Source organism: Hyaena hyaena, unplaced genomic scaffold (assembly GCF_003009895.1).
Source record: "Hyaena hyaena isolate Hyena2069 unplaced genomic scaffold, ASM300989v1 scaffold_677, whole genome shotgun sequence".
In the NCBI taxonomy this organism is placed as follows: Eukaryota; Metazoa; Chordata; class Mammalia; order Carnivora; family Hyaenidae; genus Hyaena; species Hyaena hyaena.
Genome location: NW_024081311.1, coordinates 337455 through 361752, shown reverse-complemented (window position 1 = coordinate 361752; position 24298 = coordinate 337455). Strand labels below are relative to the sequence as shown.

The window sequence follows — 24298 nt, the reverse complement described above, 5'->3', positions numbered from 1 at the left end:
CCACAGGGACCCCTAGTACCATCAATACATTTGGAGACTTGTTTTATTACATTTTTGGGCTATAGAGCCCTCATTCAAACACAAATTGACTTTAGGATGCTAACTGGCAGGTATTATACAGAGTGGTGGTTTATCGTTTGAGAGGCAGGTGACCTACGTTCTGTGTGCCTCACTGGGAAATCCCATCCCTTCTTTCCCCAGACTGTCTTCCTATAAAGAGCACACCTTCAGTGCATGAACCACTACGTCTTTGTATGAAGCATGCTGACTTTGGAGACTCACTGCCTAGGTCTAAATTGGGCTCTGCTCATTGTTGCTGTGTAGCATTGGGCAGGTCAGTCATCATCTCTAAGTCTTGATTTCCTCATCCATTAAGATGTAAATCATATCAGTACCTAACTTAAGGAGTGCCATGAGAATTGAGTGAACCAGTCCTTGCAAAGTGCTCAGCCAGAGTGTGATGTGTTTTAAGCACTGAGTAAGTGTTCAGTATTATTATTCATAAATAATTTGGTAAGTAGTTATAAGTGTGTGGGAACATCACCTGTGAAGATGTGGCCTCCATGTGAGGATAGATCCCTGGGCAATGGATCAGGAATGCCTGAGCATTAGGGTCATATCCGAAGAAAGAGCCCTCAGTAAAGCTGAACAGACATGCCTCCCCTCCTAAATCTATATTCATGTAACTAATAAATGCATATTACATTTTCCATTGCTGTATTTATGTAGAATACATTAATAACGTATAATACATTCTACGTACACATTTGTGTGAGTTCTTCCTAAGTGAGCCCCCAAATTCTCTTATATTTATGTCCCTTAATGACTCTTGCCTAACTTAAACTCAGGGTAGGGTAGCCCTGAAGTTTTCTCACCTCCTTCCCCTCTAAAAAGAAATACAAAAACCAAATGTGAAATTTATCTGATTGTATTTTCTAATAGGAGAGAAGAACATTTAAGAGAAGTAGGGTTCAATTCAATCAGCAGCATGATTTGAGCCCCTTTTAGATTTCAAGAAGCAGGTCTGATGTTGGAGAGAGACACAAGAATAGTGTAAGTGAATTGTGCTCTCTAGTAGGTGGTATCAGATGGGGAGAGAAGAATCAGATCAGGTTACACATGGCAGAATATAGAAACAATATAGGAGACGTTCAGATGAGCCTGAGCTCCATTCTGCAGAGGGATGTGAGGAAGTTCAGTGAAGAAAGGGATATTTGAATCCAGCCTTGAAATAGAGAAATGGGCAGAAAGAAGGTTGAAAGGGTAAATATGAACTAGTCCTGCCTTTGGAGAACGTAGTCTGTTAACAAAGAAAACTGAGCATTGACCATCTCAATACAATATATAGTTAAATAGAGAGCCAGGCATTAGTGCTACCTGATAACTAAAAATAATGAAAATAAGGTTTTCATTATTTTTATACTCAAAAGATGAATTGAAAGATATTGCAGAGGTAGAAGTAACCCCTAGTGTTCTCTGTCTTATAGACCAACAGTGTCATTACCTCCAACAGAAATATGTGGCATGTGTGGCAATGTGTTGCGTACTACATGGCCACCCTTTCCTTGCAGTAGTACATAGAGTCACATTCAGATGCATTCAGGGTTCCTATATCAACTACCCTGTGTGGCTAGAAAGAACCTTCAGGAACACAATGTGATGATCCAAGAAAGAAAAGAAAACAATGGCACAGAAAGACCAGAAAGATGAACTTTTACACCTTATGGACACATAGACACCCATCCCTTACATTTAAAATATAACTTTAAAAAATTACATATCAAATTAAATTGGAAATCCTGTGACCTGTGGCAGAGCAGAAATGTCTTCACAGCACACCGATGCTCCTCTCCATAAACTACTGTTTAACCCCCTTCTCTCTAACTCTGCAAATTAACCTGAAAAGCTCAGGGTATCCAAGAAACAGAAGGAAGCTTGTTCAGCTCAGGATGCACCATAACATCTCAGCAGCACGTTTAAATTATATGTTTAGGCTGACAGACCAGCGTATTTCACGGCAGAATCCTTAGAAAGCAGGAGACAATTTCCTTCAGCTTCACGTCATCGTTTGATGTAGATTGCCTATTATATTCTTGAGGTATTATGAAAAATGGATTTGGAGATATTTTCTTGACAGTGGGTAGACTAATGGAATCTGGTGACTGTATTTAAAATGTGCAGGGGTTTGTTATAACATGGTAATAGAAATATCAATTGCACTGACAGGTTAAAAAAAATCTGTCAATGAATGATAATGAAGTTATTTAAATGTCGACTCACTCGCAAACATTTTCCAAACCCTAAATTATTCTCACTGCTCTAACCTCATGCATCCTAAGTTATTAAGAAGCTGTGTCTGTGATGCAGCCAATGCGCCTTTGGCTTTGGAAGCTATTTTTATGCCGCCAAATGCACTAGGAGCAATGAAAGTGGCTGCTCTTAATGATTTTAGGAAAGAAACAAAACACGGAAGCCACAGCTGCTTGATTTAGAGGTGAATGTTGTTCTGCTTTCAGGATATCTCACTGGCACTGATTTGAGTAATGCTCCTATGCTTCCTTGCTTACTATCCCCAAGCTTCCCTCTACAGCTCAAGTCTTTGCTTTGTGACCTTGGCAGTATGGCTTATTGTGTCTGGGATAGGGCATGTTACCTCTCTGAGGTCTGAAGGTAGAGGACAAGGAGGTCAAGTTATTTGGATACTTTGTAAAGCATTTTTGAAAAAGTAGTCTGACTCATTCTTGAGTATCCATTAGGCTTCATCCATTCATTCACCTTCCATATGGAGAAGACACCTGATGTGCCAGCACTGTCCTGAGTTCCAGAGATTTGGAGGTGATGAAACATAAGCCTCTGCCCTTCCCGCACTCAGGTAGTCTAAGATGGTAGGCAAGCACTTCTTAATTAAAAAGTAGAGGAGCATAGAACATGCTCCCAGTGCTAGTCCCATGTTTCTCCACACAACTGATTCAGTCTGATACTAGCAGGGACTGCAGCACCCTGGCCAGACTATGCAGTCTTCTTAATTTTGACTCAGTAGAAGTCTAACTGGTCACACAAGAGGCGCAAGCTTTCGTTGAGTCAGCCAGTCAGTCAAGAACAAATTATGAGTCCCTGATGTGTCTGGGGCATTCCTCTGAAAGCTAGGAAGGTAGCAGTGAACAAAACAGACATTTTTTCTAGTCTCTTGGAGCCTTCATTCTGGTGGGGGAAGACAGAAAATGAAAAAGTAAATAGAAATCTATCAGTTGGGTCTAAATACTATGAAGAGAAAATAGAAGAGGCTAGGGAGGGTTGAGTGTGCTGGAGGTGTGGAAGATGCTATATACAGGATGACCGACATTTCGAAAGAAATGAGGGGTTGGAGTGGGCGAGGGTGGGGGCAGGCAGAGAAGGCAGGGGGATTAAGAGTTGGACATCTATTCTATCACCAACTTGTTAGATAAAAAAGTAAATATGACTTGTCCAAAGGAAGTCTGAAGTTTATTTGTTGAGGAAACCAGGGCACTGACTGTTACTCAGCTACTGAATTTTTGTGTCCACTTCTGTTTGACTCTAAGTATTTACTCTTTCTAATAAGCTATGACATCTTGGTAGTCTTCATGAGACATCATCAAGTAATTAACGAGTTGACCCACTTACTTTTTCCATTTTTCTAGCCTTACCAGGAGCTAGGGTGGACCATATGAAAGACATGCCTTCTCTTATCATTGTGAGAGTTTTTGTCTATGCTTTTCTTAAGATCGATTCCCTCTGGCAGGTCCTCTGTCCTTTTACCTGATATGAAGAAAAGCCATGTTTGGGTCTACACCATGTAAAACTTCAAAGAGTTTGAGTTCATATTCCTTGTACAAAGAAATGCTAACCCATGTTTGGTAAATATGTTTTCTTTTTCTCTTGTGGCTTTTGAAGAGCAGTGCTGCATGGAGTTAAGGATGAAAGCATCTTCCAAATTGTGTGGCATTAAGCAGTTCAACTATACTACTCCTGGATCCTCCTTATCTGTAACATGTGATTGATATCAGGGTCAGTCTCATGGGGTTCTGCATGTGAAGAGCTTAGATCACATTGTAACCCTATAAAGCACCCGATAAACACTCATTTTTGTTCCCTGTCAGGTTTCCTACACATAATAGTCCATTCAGCAGTGGAAATCCTGGCACAATTATTATAGAAGCAGAGTGTAGAATCTTCTACTCTCAAATTTCAATCCTTACCCTTACCTCTCCAGTTGGAGGCCCACGCAAAGCTACTAACACACATAAACTTTAAAATATGATAGACTAGATTTGGTTACATTTTAAAAAGGTAGGGGCACCTGGGTGGCTCAGTCGGTTAAGCATCTCACTTTGACTCATGTCATGATCTCATGGCTCATGGGTTCTAGCCCCATGTTGGACTCTGTGCTGACAGCTCAGAGCCTGGAGCTTGCTTCAGATTCATTCTCTCTCTCTCTCTCCCTCTCTCTCTCTCTCTCTGCACCCCTGCCCAGCTCATGTTCCATTTCTCTCTGTCTCCAAAAGTAAGTCAATGCTAGTTTTTCTTTTAAAAAAAAGGGCAGTAACTTCACAAATATTTTCTAAGAAAGCTAAATCTAAATTACTTTTTGTGATTGAGATTCTTCTTGAGGGTTCATGTTTTGGGTTTTGGTAAGTATTAGGAGAGAATACCTAAAATAATAAAAAAAAATAGTGATAAATAAACAAAAGCTGCCATTTAGAGATTGCCTATTACATGCCAGTCATTGTGCTCAGCACATTTTATGGATTAATTTAGTTTACAGATGATTCTGTGCTTATTTATTATCTCATTTGATGGTACAATATTATAGCAGAGGAAATACAGTTACACATTTTATTTTGACCACTTCTGTGGAAACTAGTCATGCTCTGTGTCAATCCCTTCTTTGAGTGTGATGGGACATTACCTCTGAAAGAGATCATAAGGTCTCTGAGAATGTAGGTGGCACTGTACACTGAATGTGGTTTCTCCATTCATCAGGGCAACTCATTTCAGCTCTTTGAATATAGTAAATACTTAAATAAAGATATACTTTCAAATGTTCTAAAAGTCACTTTTCAAGATATGTTTACAAGAAGGTGGTGTAAGGATTAAGGATCAAAAGCAAAACCATAGGCACCTTGATTTAATCACCTGCATGTTTACTTTCCTGGAAAGCTTCTTTTCTTTCTTTCTTTTTTTAATGCTTTCAGCTTTTTCTTACATAGCACAGGTGTTGACAGAAAGCCTGTTTTTCATCTGTATATAAGTCAATCTATAAACAGAACTCGAAAAAAATTGCTTTGGAATGTTTTAAAAAGTGATACAAGTTGAGAATTCAAGGCTGCTTCTAATGCAGCTTAAATACTTGTCTTTGTGTTATATTTTTTTAACATTACTTTTTTTTGGCCTTGACAACAGTCGCTTTTTAAAATTTTATTGTTATTTTTTTAATATAATTTATTGTCCAGTGTTTACTTTGTGCTCTTAGTTTAGGGGGTAGATGCCTGTGGTTCATCGCTTACATACAACACCCAGTGCTCATCCAAACAAGTGCCCTCCTCAGTGCCCATCACCCATTTTCCCTCTTCCTCCACCCCCCACCATCAACCCTCAGTTTGTTCTATCTATGAGTCTCTTATGATATGCCTCCCTCCCTCTCTATTTGTAACTATTTTTCCCCTTCACCTCCCCCATGGTCTTCTGTTAAATTTCTCAAGTTCCACATACGTGTGAAAACATATGATATCTCTGTTTCTCTGACTGAGTTATTTCACTTACCATAATAGCTTCCAGTTCCATTCACATTGCAGCAAATGGCAGGATTTCATTCTTTCTCATTGCCAAATAGTATTCGATTGTATTAACCACATCTTCTTTATCCGTTCGTCAGTTGATATACATTTAGGCTCTTCCCATAATTTGGCTATTGTAAACAGCAGTCACTTTATGATTAGCATAGGCTGGCACTTTTCTCTGCAGATTTGTCTAAATATTTTTATTGTTCCCCTTTTCTTAGAAAACTACAATTCATAATCTTTCTTTAGCCTTTTATCTTTGGCCTTTGACATGCTTTTCTGAAGCATGTTGCTCAGAACACTAATTTAATTAGGTATCCCACAAGAATGAATCCTGTGATCAAATATGTTTGGTAAATGCTTCATGGAATATGCATTTAAGAGGTTCACAGTATGGATTAAAATGATAAATAGATATATGTGTATGAGAATAATTTATACATTTTGAAGTAAAGGCGCATTAAATTTTGCCTAATCAAGCATTTCCTAATGTTTTTGGGTTTTGTTTTTGTTTTTGTTTTTTTTTATCTTGGGTAATACTCCTCTCCCTCATAGCTAGGGATGATACTTAAAATGTCTAACAGCCAGGACATTGGCTCACCAGCCAGCCTGCTGCTCAGCTGTCTGTCTGTCGTCTGCTCTTTCAGAGCCCAGATCCCCAGGGGGCTGCAGTCCCCACTGGTGACCATGCCAGGATAACTGGAAGCATCTGTTAGTTGGGAAGGAGGGTTTGCAGATGGGCACTAGGAATTGCTTTCCAGGGTGCAGTGCCATCTCCAAGGTCACTGTGTCCTCCACCAGGGCTCAGGCTGATTGCTGTGGGCACTAACCAATCAGAGCAGGTGCTCGCCTTAGTGCTGAGCAAGTTTCTTGAGGACCTCTGCTGTGCCAGCTTTCAGTCTTTTGGTTGCTGGACTGTGAGGAGATCCAGGAGGTCTCCAAGGGAGAGGCCATGTGTTAAGGCTGGCAGAAATGCTACTCAGAGAACTTAGTGCAGTAACTATTTACCAACTGGTTTGGAAATAATAAGTATTTTACTTATGTACTCTTGAACCAATGTATCCTGGCTGATGGTTAGTTTTACACAGGACACATGTAACACTCCCTCTAATTCTAGTTCTGTGGGACAACCTTTGACACCTGCTAGTCTGTTCCATTTTGGGGTATGTGGAAATGCATCATTTTCTCTCTATTTATCAGTTATTATGATGCCATAATGCTTAAACATGCAGCTCTGCTGAAATTGAGAATTAACAAATTTTGATTCAGTTTCTGACCTTTGAAAGCTCAAGGGGCAAGAGATGGCGTTAAACAATAATGGCAGATACCTTGAAGGATCTGGACTGGTGATGTTATTATAATAAGGGGAAAGTATCCAATAACGTACTGTAAACTCTCTGAAAAAAGTTACCAATGTTTATGTAAGCTAGTCACTCTATTATCATCTTGTTATATTGAGATTTCAGCTAAATACACACACACACACACACACGCACACAAAAGAGTGATTCCATGTAGTGTCCTTATGGGATCATCCTCATTTTCCCTGTAGAATATATTTTTGAATGTAAACATCTTCGTTGAAAAGCTTAAGGATTGAGTTGATAAAAATGATGAGAAGCTCATCATTGCTCCTTAATAGACTGGTTCCTACTTCTCTGGCCTCCATTCCCATTATCCACCAGGAAAATTGAACCATTCTCTCATCTCCAGCATAGTCCTACTGATGTCCACCTATGACTAGGCAGCACCTGTCACTGTAGCAGTATTTGCACACCCTGTCCTCCTACCATAGCCACCCCCGTGATAGATTTTGCATCTATTTGTTCCTAACTTGTGAGTATTGTTCAAAATAATGATTAGAAGTAGTTATCTGATGAGAGGAGCTGGATAAAGGCCAGTGAAATTTTAGAGACAATCAAGTCTTAATAATGAGAGGAAGTTGACATAGTAAGGCCAGTTTATGATGGCACAGGGTGGGGGTAGAGGGAATATGCCAAACACTAAGATTGGATGAGTGGAGAAAGAAGTCTTAGAAATTTTTTGGAGAGCTGGAGGAAATTTCACATCAGCTTAAGTTTGAGGGGGAAAAGATGAATATAGAAGGTGTATCTAAAGAAGTGTGTTGTAGTTCATGGATAAGATCTGTGAAGGTTTTGGATACCCTTCACATATTCTTGGCTATCAAGTCACTGTTTGTTTGGTTGGGAAAGAACACAGGCTAGTCCAGAATCCAGTTATATATTTGGGTAACACAAGGTGCCCTCTAGTTCATGATGCTTTGATTACATCCCTTTCCTAAAACCCTACAAATTTCCATTTTCAAGTGCAATAGTTCTTCCAAGAAACTTTACATTATACCCAATCTTCATTGATTTGGAGCATCATCTAAATTCTCTAAAGTGCTCTTATAGAATTGTTTATAATTATTATATAATAGTTATAATTTATAATATAAGTTATATAGTAATATATCTATATGCTTATTTATAGATAATTATTAGCTAGATATTACAGATAATTCTAGATATACATTATATCTATAATATCTATCTTACTATAAACAAATTATGATTTATATTATGAATTATAAATATTTTATAATAAATTGTATATAATTATAGATATAGATATTCATAATATTTATATTAAATATATAGTTTTATATATGTATATATATACACACACACACACGTATATAATTTATATGTGTATAAATTTTAGGGGTAAAATGCCCTGGATCCCCAATCAGAATAAATTCTTAATTCCTTAATTCTAAGATCCCATATACAGCTTTCTTGCTCCAGTGCCTGGTCCGGGGTAAGTTCTTAATGTGTGGTAATGAGGGTGTTACCACAAACTCCTTCTCTGTAGTCTTTACAACCTATAGGAATTTGTAACTTTTATAAATATCAACAATTAATTAAAATGGTTACATATTTATGTGTCTAATTAAGCCAACTTTATTTTATAAGCCTTGTTAATTCTTCTTAAAAAAATGTTTATGTATTTTAGAGGGAGAGCGTGCATGAGCAGGGGAGGGACAGAAAGAGAGAAAGAGAGAATCCAAAGCAGGCTCCATGTTATCAGCCAGGAGCCCAATATAACCTTATATTTCTGCCACTCAAATAAAGTTGTTAGATTTTGAGAGTGGGGGATTGTGTTGTACCGTGATACATGGCACAGGTTTGGTATCTTTTAGTTCTACAAATGTGGATGAATGAATGAATGAATTGGGAATCTCCTATACGTAAAAAGAAGACAAAGAGAAAATTATGTTTCCTTCAAATTAAACAAACAAACAGTGGTATAATGTAAGCAGTGCAGGACTTAGGGCCAGAACACCTGGATTCACATACTAGCTAGTAATTTATCAGCTGTTTTCTTTGAATAGGTCACTTAAGTGCTGTCAACCATTTACTTCAAAGACACATAATATTCCCTCCTGCACACAGTTGTAATGATGATCTAATAAGATTACAGTTCTGAAATATGTAATAAAGTTTGATAGAGAAGGTGATTAAAGCCTATTGATTCAGTCAGAATTAATAAGTTATTGACCAAGGGCTAGCTAAAGATGAGAAAATCTCCCAAATAGACAGGGTCAGTGCTGAGAAGTAATTCCTCCCAACTGAAGGCTGCTTAACACCAGAAAAGGCCACCAGATAAGATTGTGAAATTTCACTTACTATTAAGACGCTTTCTTACTCTTAAATAATAGGAAAAGACTGAATGACCTTTGAAGGGACTGATCCACTATATATTCTATGACTCATGAAAGGAAACACAATTTGTAGATAAATCACAAGAACCTGCTTTTTCACTGTGCCGGACATAAAGCAAAAGTTTGAAAATGTCAAATCTCTGTAAAAACTCTTTATTTTTGTGGTCAATTCAAGAGACACTCTCATCTCTTAATCTTTTAAAATTAACCACATATTTTATGCAGAGTACATACATTAAGGAGCAGTAAAGAGATGGAGTTTTAATTTTTACCAATTCAATTTAAATGCAAATGTTAACCACTCACATGATGCTACTGTGTACATAATTAAGCATCATTATATACTACATGAATCATCTAGAAACCTCCTGAGAGCCATTCTACTATGTAAAACATGCATTATACTGACAAGCAGCCAAATGACGTATACTTCTGTCCTCATTAATGCTCCTTTTGAATTATAGGTCAACTGATTATGGAACAACCTATGAGAAGCTGAATGATAAAGTTGGGTTGAAAACAATATTAAGCTATCTCTACGTGTGTCCTACCAACAAGCGTAAGGTAAGATGTGTCTTCACCGCACTGCTACCTCATGATGTGACTTCTGTCTTGGTTGGCTAGCCTCTCCAGCTAGCTAAAAATCCATTATTTTACAGTTAATCTGGGAGGAGAGGTGTAAAGATGAGTTGATGGATGTGAAGGTGATAAAATGTCTGACTTCTCGTAATTTCCAGAGCAACAGCTGTGAATGTAGGAGGGTGAGAGGTAGGCATATCATTACCATTTCTGAAAGGCAACTCCAAAGAATAGGGCTCCTTGAGTGGATGCTGCTGTCTCTCATAAGAGCTCTGGCTAGTCAGTCACGAAAACCAGAATGAGGCTTGACAAGATAGAAGAAGAGGTGGGGTCTTCATCTGAAGTCCTCCTGTTTCCTCCTGACATGAGTAAATTAACTAGAATTGAAGTGAAGTGAATGTGTCCTCTGGTAGCAGGTTGGACATTTCATTTCTAACGTTTATTCAGCCTGCACACAAATGTCAGTGTGGAGACACTGCTGGAAGGGACCTTGAAGATTGTCATAAACTACACCCTAATTTTATAGATGAGGAAATTAAGGTTCAACGAAAGCTAATGCTTTGCCCCATTGCAGAGTTATTGGCACAGTTGGAACTAGAATTCAGGTTTCTTGGTTGGCAGCCATATTGTTTCCTCTGTTTTACTGCTCCTTGTGAGAGTGTTTATCTCCTCTTCAATGAGAGATGTTATGTTCTCAAAGGAGAAAACATTTACTTTTCAATGAGAAAGACTTACTTGTCTCAGGAGGAGAGTAGCACTACATCAGTTCTTTGGTGTTTGTAAACCTGCACTGTCAGATTCTGAATTCTGACACATAGTTTCTAAGTGTTGTGTGAACTGCAAAGTAACAGTATTCAACTGGAAATAGGAAATTGCTGTCCATTAATATGTCATAAGCCATATTGATGGTAGCACTGATATCCAGGTTCTCATTTTAGATTTGTCAACAGTTAAGTGTTAGTGACCTCAGCTAGGTTCTGCATTTTGGATTCTGAACTCTGGGAGGTGGATGAGAACATTGCTGAACCATCATTCCTCAACTCTGGCAACATATCCAAAGCACTAGTTGATCCCCAAATGTGCAAGCCCTGGTCTTAACCCCATTGCTCTGGATTAGGGCTCAAGTAACTGTCCCTTGAGCAAGCTCCCAGCATACATACATGCTTCTGGTATGTATCTAGGATTGAGAACCACTTTTGTAAAGTGTGACATTCTCTCTGGCCCTAAACATTTCAAATTCTTCAGTAGAAGCAGTGTACATAGACGCTGGTGTCATATGGCTTGAATGCAAACCCAGCTAACCCAGTTAACAAGTGTATAAACTGTGGTGATTGACTTAATCTGTATAAGCAGTGTCACAGAATTTAAAATAGGGATAATTACAGTTCCAACCTCATGTGAATAATTGTAACCATTATATGAAATAAGGCATTTCGCATGTTTAGCACAAAACAGTTATGGTTCTATCAATGTTTTCTCTTTATTATTTTTTTCTCATGTGCCTCTTCCTCCTTCTTTATATAATTATTAGAAGTAAGAGTAGTGATTATCCTCCCTCCCTAAATAGCAATGTTCAGTAGAACTTTCTGTAATGATGAAGTTTTCCTTTAAGCTGTCCAATACCTTGGTCATTGGCCACTTGTGGCTGTTGAGTATTTGAAATATAGCTAGTATGAGTGAAGAACTGGATTTTAACTCTAATTTAACTTTAATTAACTTAAATGTAGATAACCACCTGTAGCTGATGACCCCAGTAGTAGACAGCATAGCTCGATAATGTCAGCCTCACAAGTGTAGAGATGTATGCTGAATGTCCTCGTCTTCCCCTCACTGGCTAATTATTGGTTCGTCATCAGCAATTACATCTAAACAGTTTGACCTGCTGTATACAGTCCTAAATTGAGGACTGAACTTACATCCTTTAGTTTTATAATGAGATCGAGTTGTTTGTTAGCTTTGAATCAATTCTTATATCGCCTATTGATTTCTCCTCTAGTTTCACATTTTTAAATAATTTCAGTTAAGAGTCAACAATCTGTAGGCATCATAGGATACAAAAAGAAATAAGTCAGCATTCCACCTTCAAAGGTCCTGTATTCTTCTTTTTTTTAATTTTTTAATGTTTTATTTATTTCTGAGAGAGAGAGAGCGCGTGCATGCGCACAACAGCATGAGCAGAGGAAGGTCAGAGAAAGAGGGAGATACAGAATCTGAAACAAGCTCCAGGCTCTGAGCTGGCTGTGAGCACAGAGCCCGACGTGGGACTCAAACACACGAACCGCGGGATCATGACCTGGGCCGAAGTCAGACACTTAATTGACTGAGCCACCCAGGTGCCCCTCAAAGGTCCTGTATTCTAGTAAAAAGTGGAATGTGACTTTCTGACATTGAAAGTTCCTTTGACTCTTTTTCCACCTAACAGATGACTTTGGGTGTGATATTTACATTTTCCGCTTTGCAAAGTGATAGAGGGGGGAAAAAGGAATGTATAGTTGGAAGAGACCTTAGAATTGTTCTAACCTAGTAATAAGTCCCTGTTTTATTGATGCTGTTAGAGAGGTAAATGATTTTTAAAAAAGATAAAATGCCAGATACTCAGTGTGAGCATAGGATTTTCTGTAGCAGCCCAGTAAGTGACTCCAGCATTGTGTGCAGGAGCGGATCTTGGAAAGTGAGACTCGCAAGCCCGGGCACGGCTCCTAAAGTGAGAAGGGAAGTTTAGAGGGAACACAGCCAGGAAACCTGCACTCTGATCCACTCATGCCCCTCCCTGTGAGTCATCAGCATGCAGCACTAACTGCTGCATACTTAGTCTGTTGTTATCTTTGAGACTCTGAAAAGTCCCCAGCCATGGCATTTAGCTAAAATTAAAACCTAGCAGACCCTATTTCCAGAGAAGGAGCAGTCATCGCCCATGACTAGGAGAACAGGTTTCTCTGCTCCTCTTCTAGAAGCAGAGGTGGGCCTGAGCTGTTTCAGTCACACTGTTTATGGGTGGACCTAAGCAGAGGGTTCTTTTCCTGTACAGATAAATGAGGCCTTCAGGGTCACTTTCTGAGATGCTGATAGATTTAAGAAATATTGGAGGACGATGAAGGCCTTTACAATGGTGCAAAAATCAATAAAGTTGACATAGCAGTATATTTGTGTACAGTTTTTCTACTTAGGAGGTGAATTTATCACCATGAAATATGCACTCCCCCCCACACACACCAAAAGGGACATACTCTAACCAAAGACGTAGTACCTGTACAACATTTTAAGTGTGAGTATATTTCCCCCAATCAGTGAGAGTTTATATTTTTTAAACAAAGTGAAAAAAGAAGAAGAGATAAAGAAATATCAGGCTCTATTAATTATGCAGGACAAAGGCACTCAAGTTCGCTCCAGTTCTTCTAGGACTTCTGTGTCCTCCAGTGAAAAGGCAGACTCCTTTAGAGGGTTGTATTAATTATTTTCCGTCTCTAGGGTGCTATCGAGCAAGTTAACATCTTTTGTACCAGATATGTCTCTCTGCTTTTCACAGCAGTGGGAGCAACTGGAATAAAACTGACATCAGGGTAACTGCCTTGCATTCCCAGAAACCTGTTTTGCCTTCACATCCTTATTGCTATTTTTAGCTGCTTGTAAGGACAAGAACAGTTCTTCAATCAACGTGGCTCCAACAGCGGGCACGATGCCCTGGCTTTGCAGACAGCTTGTTAGGGGCATTCCTGGGATCAGAGTCCAGAACAAAACAGGCCCTTATTTACAGTTTAAATTAATGATCATCCATTGGCTGTTTCTCTGCAAGCCTGCTGTAAATGATGGCAGCTTTCCTTGTATACGTCTGTTACAGTAAAAACTATAATCTCATCATAAGGCAGTCTAGGAAATCTTGACTCAGAGACCTAGAAAGCCTGCTCCCAGGTATTGTCCTAGCTCATGCATACCCTCTTGCAAAGGAGCCCTACACCTGGCCTCTGGGAGAAGAGATAGGCCCAGAAGTATAAGGATAAGTGGATCCTGGTGCCGGAGGAGAGGCAGGCTAGCTGTCTATCACCGTGTCTCCAGGGAGAGTGCTCCCCACCCCAGCCCTCGATAAATCCAAGCCTTGGTGTCAGTGGTGGTTTATTGGCCACATACATGTAATCGTCTATGAGAAAGGATGATTTACATGCACCTGAAATGAGCAACTAGGATGTATAGGGTGATGGAAAGAACTACTACAAATGTAACAAAGAAAAACAAAATCGACGCTGAAATCTTAGTCTCAATCTTAAATTCTCACTGAGTTTATTGGTATTCTGCCTAAAAAGAAAACTTCTTTATACTCTGCATGTGTCTGTCGGCAGTGTGTGTCTGTCACCCCCAACCAGCCTTAGCTGCTCTCCCTACATGAGCTGTTATAGAACATCTTCGAGGATTAAAGAATACAAAATCCCAAGTAGAATTCATTGGGAGGAAAATAAGAAAAAAAAAAAAGGTGTTTTGTTTTGTTTTGTTTTTTAAACTTGGAATATCCAATTCAGTTCATTGTTATATCCTTGCCCTCTCCATGCACTTTGTTCTCAGCAGAGAAGAAACCTGGAGAGTATTTACTCTTTATACTTCCTGTGCCCCCTCCGCACCCCAGTTTCTTCTCCTTTCTGTGTTATCACCACTTAATTAATACTATTCCTGCTGAGAGAGCCTTCCAAGACTTTCATCCTATAAATAGGACCCCAGCTCCTCAGACGCATTGATCATTTTTGCGGGTCTCTTGGTACATGCCAGCATTAAACACTGTTTGCATTTTCTCCAGATGTTAGGTTCTAATTACCTTACTGTATGTGGCACTTTCTAAATAAGCATTTGTTATTGACTCCTTGTCTCTTCTCTTTATATCCAGGGCATGCTTAATTCCTCTTGACATTTCCATGGGAGGTGTGTATGTGTGTGTGTGTGTGTGTGTGTGTGTGTGTGTGTGTATGCACGTAAATAGACATAGATATAGATGATATAGACATAGATATAGATGTCATGCATGTGACTTTTGGGGACAGGGAAAAGGTACAGTTGATAACATCTGCCAACTTCTCTTAGGAAAAAATATGGAATCATTGAATCAGAACCTAAAAGTTGTTATAGGTGTTCAGATTCTGCCTTTTCATTTAACAGATATGGATACTGAGTCCCTAGAGTTTAGTGACTTGCCCGAGGTTGCATATAACTCGTGAGTGAGAATCTAAGATCATTAGACCTTTAAGGTAAATGTCAAATATCCTCTATTCCACAAAATCTAATCAATTCCATTAAAGAGATGTTCTCACCCCTTCTTATCTTTTTTATTTTCCAAGCATCTGCTTCTCTTTTCTAGCACTTTTATCTTATTCCTAAGTAGTTGGTCCTGACCTTGTCTAATGCCCCATTTAGAATGAAAGACCATAGAGAGGATAAAGGACCTTCATCAGCTTCCTCGGTTGTAACAGGCCGAGCGCAGCATCTTGGTGTATGGTAGGTGTCCAACAGACAGCTGAGGGTTTGAACTAAACTTAGGTTGGCTTTTGGGCTACTCAGCTGGAACTTGAAAAGCAAAGCACATTGTAAAACCAGCTTTGGCTCATTTTTTCCCCCTCTAATTATGAAATTAATTCTTTCAAGTGAATAAATAAGGATAGTAAAAATCCCTGTAGATTTTAGTTATTTCTAGGCCAAAATGTATAATTTTATCTTTTCTAGCCAAGAAGGGCATGATTAATATTTAAAATGCCAGGACTTTGCATAGCACTCACTCGACATTATCTAGCGAGGCCAAGGGGAACCAGCATATTGTATAATACATCAAAGGGGGTACATGACATTTCCCTTGGTAGACACTCAGTAGTAGCTCATTCTGCCCTAACTCTTTTATCTGTCCCTTTGTACACAAGATCATGCATTTGCCTCTAATCTTTTAAAAATAACATGTATTTCATTCATAAATAAGTGCAGCCCATGAACTCAGAGACACAGAGGAAGTGGCATTTTCCAGACTTCCCTATGCTTAACCTGGTCAGTGATGGCTAAAGGGAGAGATCATTTCCTTTGATCCTGCCTGGGAAGAATTGAGTGTGTATGCTGTTTCAGTCCATCAATCTCTGTTGTGTTCTCTTCTTGAGCATTCAGAAAGAAAATCAAGTGCTGCATGTACATTTTTTTTTTCTGGGTGATTTTCTAAGAGTCATCCAAGCCATTGGGTTTCAAACAGGCTACAGAATAGTAAGTGTGAAGTGCTCTGTTTGAAACAGGCAGGGCTCCAGGAGCCGTGCCAAGAATAAACCCCCTCAGTACCCCAAGGTGGCCCTGGGGAGCTCCCTGGGCCTCCTGGGCTTCATAGAGTACAGTTGGGGGAGAAAATACTCATCTAGGCCATCCATCCTCTGTATACTCAGCTACACCTGAAACAGCCATGTACCTTATACAATTTTATATGAATCAAAGTACCTGTGATAACATTTATAATAAATAAATATGAGTAAATCCATAATCTTTTTGATTTTAGCACTTTATAGTAGGTGCCTTATTGATTTCTATTAAACCTTATCTGTGTCTAACACTAATGTAAAAAAATAGCAAGTTTATAATATACCAATTTTCTCAGAACTGATCCAGTTAAGTAGCATATTACTGTATTATTTCATGTAGTATTAAGTATTACTAAGTACTTCTTTGCTGGAAAGAAGCTTCTTGCATAATTAACATCATATATTTGTTATTCCTCATTTGTAAGATGTGTCTATCACGTATAATAAGCATCTAATACATTAAATATTAATCATGAGTTGCTGATTTAAAAACTTACATGTGTATGAAGATCAAGTTTATACAACTTTGCTTTTATAATTCAAAGTTGATTAGTTATGATTATTTTCTTAAATACACAGCTAGCTAGCTAAATAAGTAGAAAGATGATAAATCCACAGATCACCCTTTTCTAAGTTTAGATAATGCTTTCTAGTTGGCATCAAGTGGTATTTCTCTATCAAACTGAGGGAAAAAATTAGAACTCTGTCTTTTGGTTCTGTTCTTTTTTAACAAATGAAGCTAATCAGGATGGATATAGTCTGAATTGGTCTCCAAATTTTATGAAGTAAGAACTGGCCCTGAAATTGTATTTTTCTTGTACCACTGACTGGGTCTGAAAAGGTAGGTTTCCTTTTGTGGCCAGGTGAACAGAAGTTTTCATAAAGGGAAAGAAGCCTGTATCAGACACCAGTCATCTTCAAATACACACAATAGACCTTCTGCTCAACCTTCTTTGGGGATCAGATTTTTTTTTTTAATTTAGCTATCTGCCTACTTTTTATTTATTTTTGCCTCATCATCTGTCATTATTAGAACTTGTATTCTCTGAAGCCTGGCTGGCCTAATGTTAAATGCCCATCCATTACCCTTTTATGAAGGTCAAATGCATCATTTCAGGTTGGTTCCAAGTTATGCTCTGCTGTGGAAAATGGTCAGAGGTCTTTTCAACATTCTGGTCTGTTTGCTTCCAGCATACTCCCTGTGGCTTCTCAGAGGTTTCCATCATCCGGTGTTTGACATACTGTATCTAGAACATTTGTTTCTAGTGAATAGCCCGAGCTGCTTTCATGATGGATGGAGATGAATGCTGGCCGCTACAGGAAATTGCCATATTTACTAGGGTGGGGATGTTTCACTCCGATATATCAGATCTGCCTCAAGCTTTCTCTTGGTGCTGTCAGGAAAACAAAGTCAATGTCGATGAATCTTTAATAAAACCACTTTTTCACCCCTTGGAGAAATTAAGAGAACACCACCCGCCTCAGAGGATCATTCGCTTACATTTAAATGTTCCTTCTCCTGACCTGACCGTTCTCTTGACCAAATCTTTTTCTGTTGGTTTCGTTCCTCCGTTCTTCTAGGCATCCTCCTCCCATTTTACTGGGTACCTAACTGCTCATGTAGTTCTCATCCTCTAACCTTCCAAGTCAGCTACTTAAAACAACTTATGCAAAAAAAAAAAAAAATACTGTAATTTATAGGTAACAGGGTGGGATTAGATCTTCAGAGGTAAAAAGGCCTGCACTATGGGATATACATTTTGATGACTGGGAAAGAGAAATCTCTTCTTCTGGCTGCCTGGGGCCATGTGCATGTGTGTGTGCATGTGTGTTTGGGGACTAGAATACTAAGTATTTCCTTGATTGGCAGCTTCCACCCCAGAATGAGCATGCCTGTAGTGAAGAAGAGGGTGATGTGGATGAATCCGAAAACTGTACAATCAGGAAAAACTGAATCTTGGGATACACAGATAAGAGAAGAGGTATAGGAGGAAGGGCAGGAACGTTAAGCCATGAGAGAATGTGGTAGCGATTACTGTAAAGCATTTAAAGTAACAAAGTATTAATGAAGGAAGCTAATACAAAGCGCACAGTGAAGACATAAGGTAGAAGAAAAAATAGAATAAAACTATAAATGTTTTCAACAGTAGATTAAGAATCTCTTGAGATCTCTCAGAGAGAAGAAGGCTAATTTACCGGGAACTTATTAAGACTTTCCAAGGGAGTACAATTTACCCTTATCTCTCTGTTCTTCCTGAGTGCTTTCAAAGGGGTAAAGGATGTTGATGGCCGTGGCCGAAATTGGTTTTGCCAGAAAGGAAAACACAATTATGACTCAAGTGTGGGGGAGTAGGAGGCCGCCATCAGGGCTCCCCATCTCCCAAGCAGCAGATTCAAATATCACTGCTGCTGCCCACAACTTAATGAGGTTTTTTTTGTCCTTCTAATGCCACCTCTCTTAGCTGTTCCTCATCGCTCTGTGCAGTGGCCTCTTCTACTTACGTGTCCACCTTGTAATTTCTGCACTTGTCAGGTGTACCGGCTCAGCACCTATTTGCAGTCACAGTGGAGCTACACTTTGTCATTGGAAGGTGGTCATTGTAAATTTTTGCCTCGTGGAATCATTAGTTGTGGTATAATGGTTCCTATAATGGACCCTGGAGCCAGTCTGCCTGGCTTTAAATTCTAGCCAAGCCACTTACTAGTTGTATGCCCTTAGACAAAGGTTTGTTTTGTTGGTTTGTGTGTTATTAACCTCTCCGTGATACAGTTTCCTCATGTCTAAAATAAAATAGAATGATTGTGTCAATATAGGTAGCGGTGAGAAGAATCAAAAACAAGCATAGAAGAACAGTGCCTGACACATAGCAAGCGTTCAATAAATGTTTATCTCATTGTGACCACTATTATCTCTTTCAAATGACATGGCATTGCCTTACGCTGTCTTTTGTTAACCCCACCAAAATTATTAAATGTCTATTTTGTTCCAGATCTTTTTAAGAACTAGGAAGTACAATAAAAATGTAAGGCATTGTCCTGTCTCTTAAGGATTGTGCAGTCTGGTAGCAGAGATGAATGTATAAACAGTCAACTATAGTACAGAACTTATGTATCATAATAGTTGTGTACATAGAACTCTGTCTTTGGGGATTCAATGAAGGCTTCACAGGAAAGCAAATATTTGTCAAAGGAGAAGGGAGAAAGAAGATGAAAACTGTCTTTCATTGTGTGTATTGTGAGAAACCAGTGTTCATAGACCACAGTACATACATAGCTTTGATTGGTTTGCAAATATTAAATGAATAAGCATGGGCCTGTTTTGACTCTTAAACATGCTAATTTCCATTTACATCCGACTGTACTAATTAGACACCCCAAAAATGCTTTCATGATTCAACTGAATTTTAATCATAAATAATAATACAGTGTCTTTTCAATTGTCATAAACCTTTTTCCTGTCTTGCTTATAAAATCAGTGAATGGCCAGGGGTGACATTATTAAGATTGAATTAATAAAAGTAAATTTTACCTTCTTATAGTTGATCGATACTGATATATTCAGCATTTATCTTAACTACTTGTCATTCAGAACTACTGATGAGATTTGGAGGTACAATTTTAAGAAATCAATGGACACATTTTATTGAAAACTTGGCTTGTGCCCAGTTCTTTGCAAGCACATTGGTGAATGTTTAAAAAAAAAAAAGTGTGAACCTTGCATTGCCCTTATGGAGTTTACCATCCTGCTGTAGGGATGCAATTAAAAACAGTGTAAGACAGAAGATGATGGATTGCATGGCACAAATGACAAAGGCTCTAAGAGTTTAAAGAGGAATGTATTCTGGAATCATCAGAAAAACAGCATGAAAGGGGCTTAAATTGCCCAGTGAAGCAGACTGGTATGATGCAGGGTCCTGACATTCACAACAGAAAAATGTAATTGAGTTGAACCAACATTATTTAATGATAGGTGGTAGAAATGCAGATATGCATAAAACAGGGCCCTGTCTGCAGAAATGCAGATTGAGGGGAGATATGTAGGTAGAGATGAACATAGGTTTATATTGGTACAGGTACTGCACCTTTTGTTTCCTGAAAACTTAATAATTTGATAATGTATATTACACATCCCACTCTTTTGCATTCTAAAAGTGCTCTTCAAAGTGGTCCTTTGCTTATCTGAACTGTGGGTTTTGAAAATATAGTTTGTTTAAATGTATTGAATTGTTAGGAGAGTGCCCCGATTAGGGCAGTAGGTGACTATCAGTGATGGCAAGGAAATGAGAAGTAATGAGTGAAACAATGCAGTAAGAGAACGAGTGCAGCATTTGTAGGGGGCTGGGATGGTGTTACCCTTTCCACCCAACACTTCTTTTGTTCGGTGACTAGCAGTTCATCTTTTCCCCTACTGCTACTAAGAGGGATCCAATTTTCTTCTGAGAGAGGGAAGAGCTACAACTTCTTAGCAAATGCCAGTGTTCTCTCTTTCAGCAAACCCAAAATTCACTTGGATGATGTAGCTTTAGAAGCTAAGCCTATCCACCTTGACTCAAGTAATGGTAGAGTTTGAATTTCAGAGGATGTCCAGGAAGAAAGCCCAACTTATGGCAAGGAAAAAGATGTTGGATCTTACAAAGGCTTTTGTCGGATACTGGAAGCAGTCTACTTTATTTTGCCGTTATGTTATGCAGTATGTTTGTGTGTCTCTGTCCCTTATGCCTTATTAATTCATTATTTCACCAACTGTTTGCATATTTTCTCCATCAGCTAATGCTGTCTTTGTTCCTTGGGCCCAAGCCCTTTGTGCTTCCATTTGGAAGTGGGTTACTGACATTTACAAACTCCCACAGAGGACTCAGTCAGTTACTACCATAGATATCCATTGTTCCAAGAGAGCTGACCTTTACCCCCAGGCACCAATTAAAATCTATTGCTACTCACCCCTGCAGTGCTTGCTGTAATTCTGGCTCAGTGCCCAGTGTAACTGGTAGGATGCCTTCTTCTTAGTGTCATCCTCTTATTTTTCTTCCCCAAACAAGAAGAGAATGACCTGCAAATGGAAATGCATGCTTCTTCTGGCAGAAAAAAGAGGCAGACCACCAGAGTGGACAGCAGTTTTCAATTAAATCACCTTTTGTGTCGACACAAATGAAGACCTTAAATAAATGGTATAATTAGGCGAAATTTGGGTCACTGCCTACAGGTTTATCCCAGATTCACGTATCAGTGGAGCTCTCCGTTACTTGGTGGTGGTGATTTGTTACTAATTGCAGGGCCAGTCTGCCGTAAGCGTAGCTCGACCTGCTCTGTAGCAAGCTGAGAGAGACCGCATCCCCAGCCTGCAGGAAATTGAGTGCGAGCCCTTTACATGTCACATTATAGGTGTTACCAGCACAACACTAGGATGGTAGCCTTTGGGGTAAACTTAAGTTTCTTTCTATAAAGGATTTTGAGATTAGGGTGCTTAGGGCTGGACGTAGTTTGTATGAGATCACAGATGCTCATCCTAAAATGATTGCTATTTCTGCCAGACCAACAAATTAAGATGTGCTAATTTAGGGAAACAGACATGGCAGTGTATTCAGAGGTGTATCACCTCCTTTGTCACCCGTTCTGCTCTTCCGTATCCCCACGTTCTGTGTGCTTGATAGTATGATGATGCTGGCATTTCAATGGTGTTTGAAGACAAATTCTAGTGACCCAGTTACTTTAGTAGAAATGGCTGTACTGTAAACATAGAGACAAGTGGCCCAAAAACAAGTCTCTATAGTCAGATTGAGACCAGAAGTCCCGATTTTCTAAAAGTAAATGGAGCTTGAAATTTGCCTTTCCCTGTTTAGTTTAAAATTCCAGAGCTAAGCAAGTTAACGCTTGATGGAAAACACCATCCTCTTCCCGTGGAAATGGCCTCTCCCTCCCACCTCTCCCTGCACGGACAATGTGAAATGTACTGAGAGAATGCAATTAATTCTTGCATCTGCAGAGAAAATGGTTCCTGCAGTTATATTATGCTCCCCCTTTCCTCCTCTCCTTACTATTTGAAATTTTATAGACTTGTGAAGCTTATATTTGTATGAGGGCATTTGTATAAAATTTCCCAAGAGCCACCACATTTCACTTTTCCTGCCCCGCAGGCCTTGCTAGAGCCTGAGAGGGTAACACGGCAAGTGGGAAACCTTCTGGCTCCCTGGAGATGCTTGTCAGCATCCCATTACCCAGAAACCAGTGGAAACTGGTTAAGCTCATATGACAAAACCCAGAAGATTATCAAACCCACACCATTTGGCTCCATTTATTACAAATACAAAGTTTCATCCATGGTTCATTATGTTCCTCCTATACCAACCCAACTCAGGGGAATTACAAAGAACTCTGAAATAAATACATGGGAGAGAGCTGTGTTGAAATTGGATCTTACCTGTCTACCACTGCTTAGTTTGTTTCTTCTTTCTTTTCCTTCACTCCCCAAACCCTCCCTTTCTGCCTTTCTTCCTTTCATATACTCTCCCTGTGTTTCTTCCCAGAACTCATTTATATGAAAAAGAGTGACAGGACCACTTTATATATTTGACACAGAATATGTTTTCAAAATGATTACCAAAATGTGTGTGTGATTATCTCATCCATAGAAAAACACTGGGTGGGGAGGAGAAGTATTTTCTACCTGAGACCTTGTTAGTGACTGGTGGTCTTTAAGCAGAACCCAGGTCTTTGCATTTCTGGTCTTTGTTCCTTCTTTTTTTAATTATGAGAGAGAGAGAGAGAGAGAGAGAGGATGGGGGAGAGAGAGAATCTCAAGCAGGCTCCACATTCAGTGCGGAGTCCCATGTGGGGCTTGATCCCACCACCCTAGGATCATGCCTTGAGCCAAAATCCAGAGTTGGACACTCAACGGACTGAGCCATCCAGATGCCCTGGTCTATCTGTGTTCCTTCTATCACATTTCCTAAATATTGTTCCTGTTGTATTCTCTGGGATGTTACCTTTTGATAGTATTCTTGAGACTAATTGCTGTTTCCTCTACAGACCTTTAATAAATTTCATGTTTGAAATATGAATTATATAATCTCAGATAAAATGCAAAGCACAGAGAAAATGTAAAGGCAAGCCATATGTCACATTTGAAGCCAGCTTGTATAATATCATTCATTCAGCCTCCTGCTTATCATTTCATGATAATAGCCTTGACAGTTTTAGAGGATAAACCTGATACTTTTAGAAATCTGAAAAGGACTCCATACAGAGTCCCAAGGAAACTTCATTTTAACCCCGGGTCCCAGTACTGCTTCCCAGAAAGAACTCAGGAAATACTTGATAATAAATGATGAGTGAATGAATAGATAAATGAGTAAATAAAAGAAAGTTTATGAATATATTTCTTCCTAAATATTTCTGAGATGACAGTGACCAGCAATAATCAGGCGAGGTTTGCTCTGGCAGGAGGATGGGCAGAGTAACCATGTTAGCACTTTTTAACTCTGTCATGCCATCTGGTAACTGGCAGTACTACTTGGGCTGGCCCCGAGCTTTCCTGGTAGCCCAGTATGCAGCCTCTGTGACTCAGAGTGTGTATCTGTGTACCTTGGGTTGTTATTTTCCACTAGACGGAATGCATGTCAGACATACACCTGTCCTGCCATCACACCTGTGGCCAGTGACCGGAGAAGCAGGACAACTTGCCAGTATTTGGTGCAAGGATCTATTTAGACTCCATTGGGACACCTGGGTGGCTCAGTCGGTTAAGCACCTGACTCTTGATTTCAGCTTAGGTCATGATCTCAGTGGTTGATGAGTTTGAGCTCTTCTTTGGGCTCTACACTGACAGTGTGGAAGCTCCTTGGGATTCTCAGTCTCTCTCTGTCCCTCCGCTGATCACTCTCTCTTTCACAATA

At 39.3% G+C, this 24298-nt stretch overlaps 1 protein-coding gene across 4 annotated transcripts in view; it reads left to right on the top strand.

Moving 5' to 3' along the window:
- SORCS1 (sortilin related VPS10 domain containing receptor 1) overlaps nt 1-24298 on the top strand; it is a 500902-nt gene that overhangs the window by 263925 nt on the left and 212679 nt on the right. For all 4 annotated transcript variants that reach the window (XM_039217305.1, XM_039217304.1, XM_039217306.1 and 1 more), the window contains exon 3: nt 9987-10086. In XM_039217305.1, the coding sequence (XP_039073236.1) occupies nt 9987-10086 (100 nt within the window). The remainder of the gene's footprint in view (nt 1-9986; nt 10087-24298) is intronic.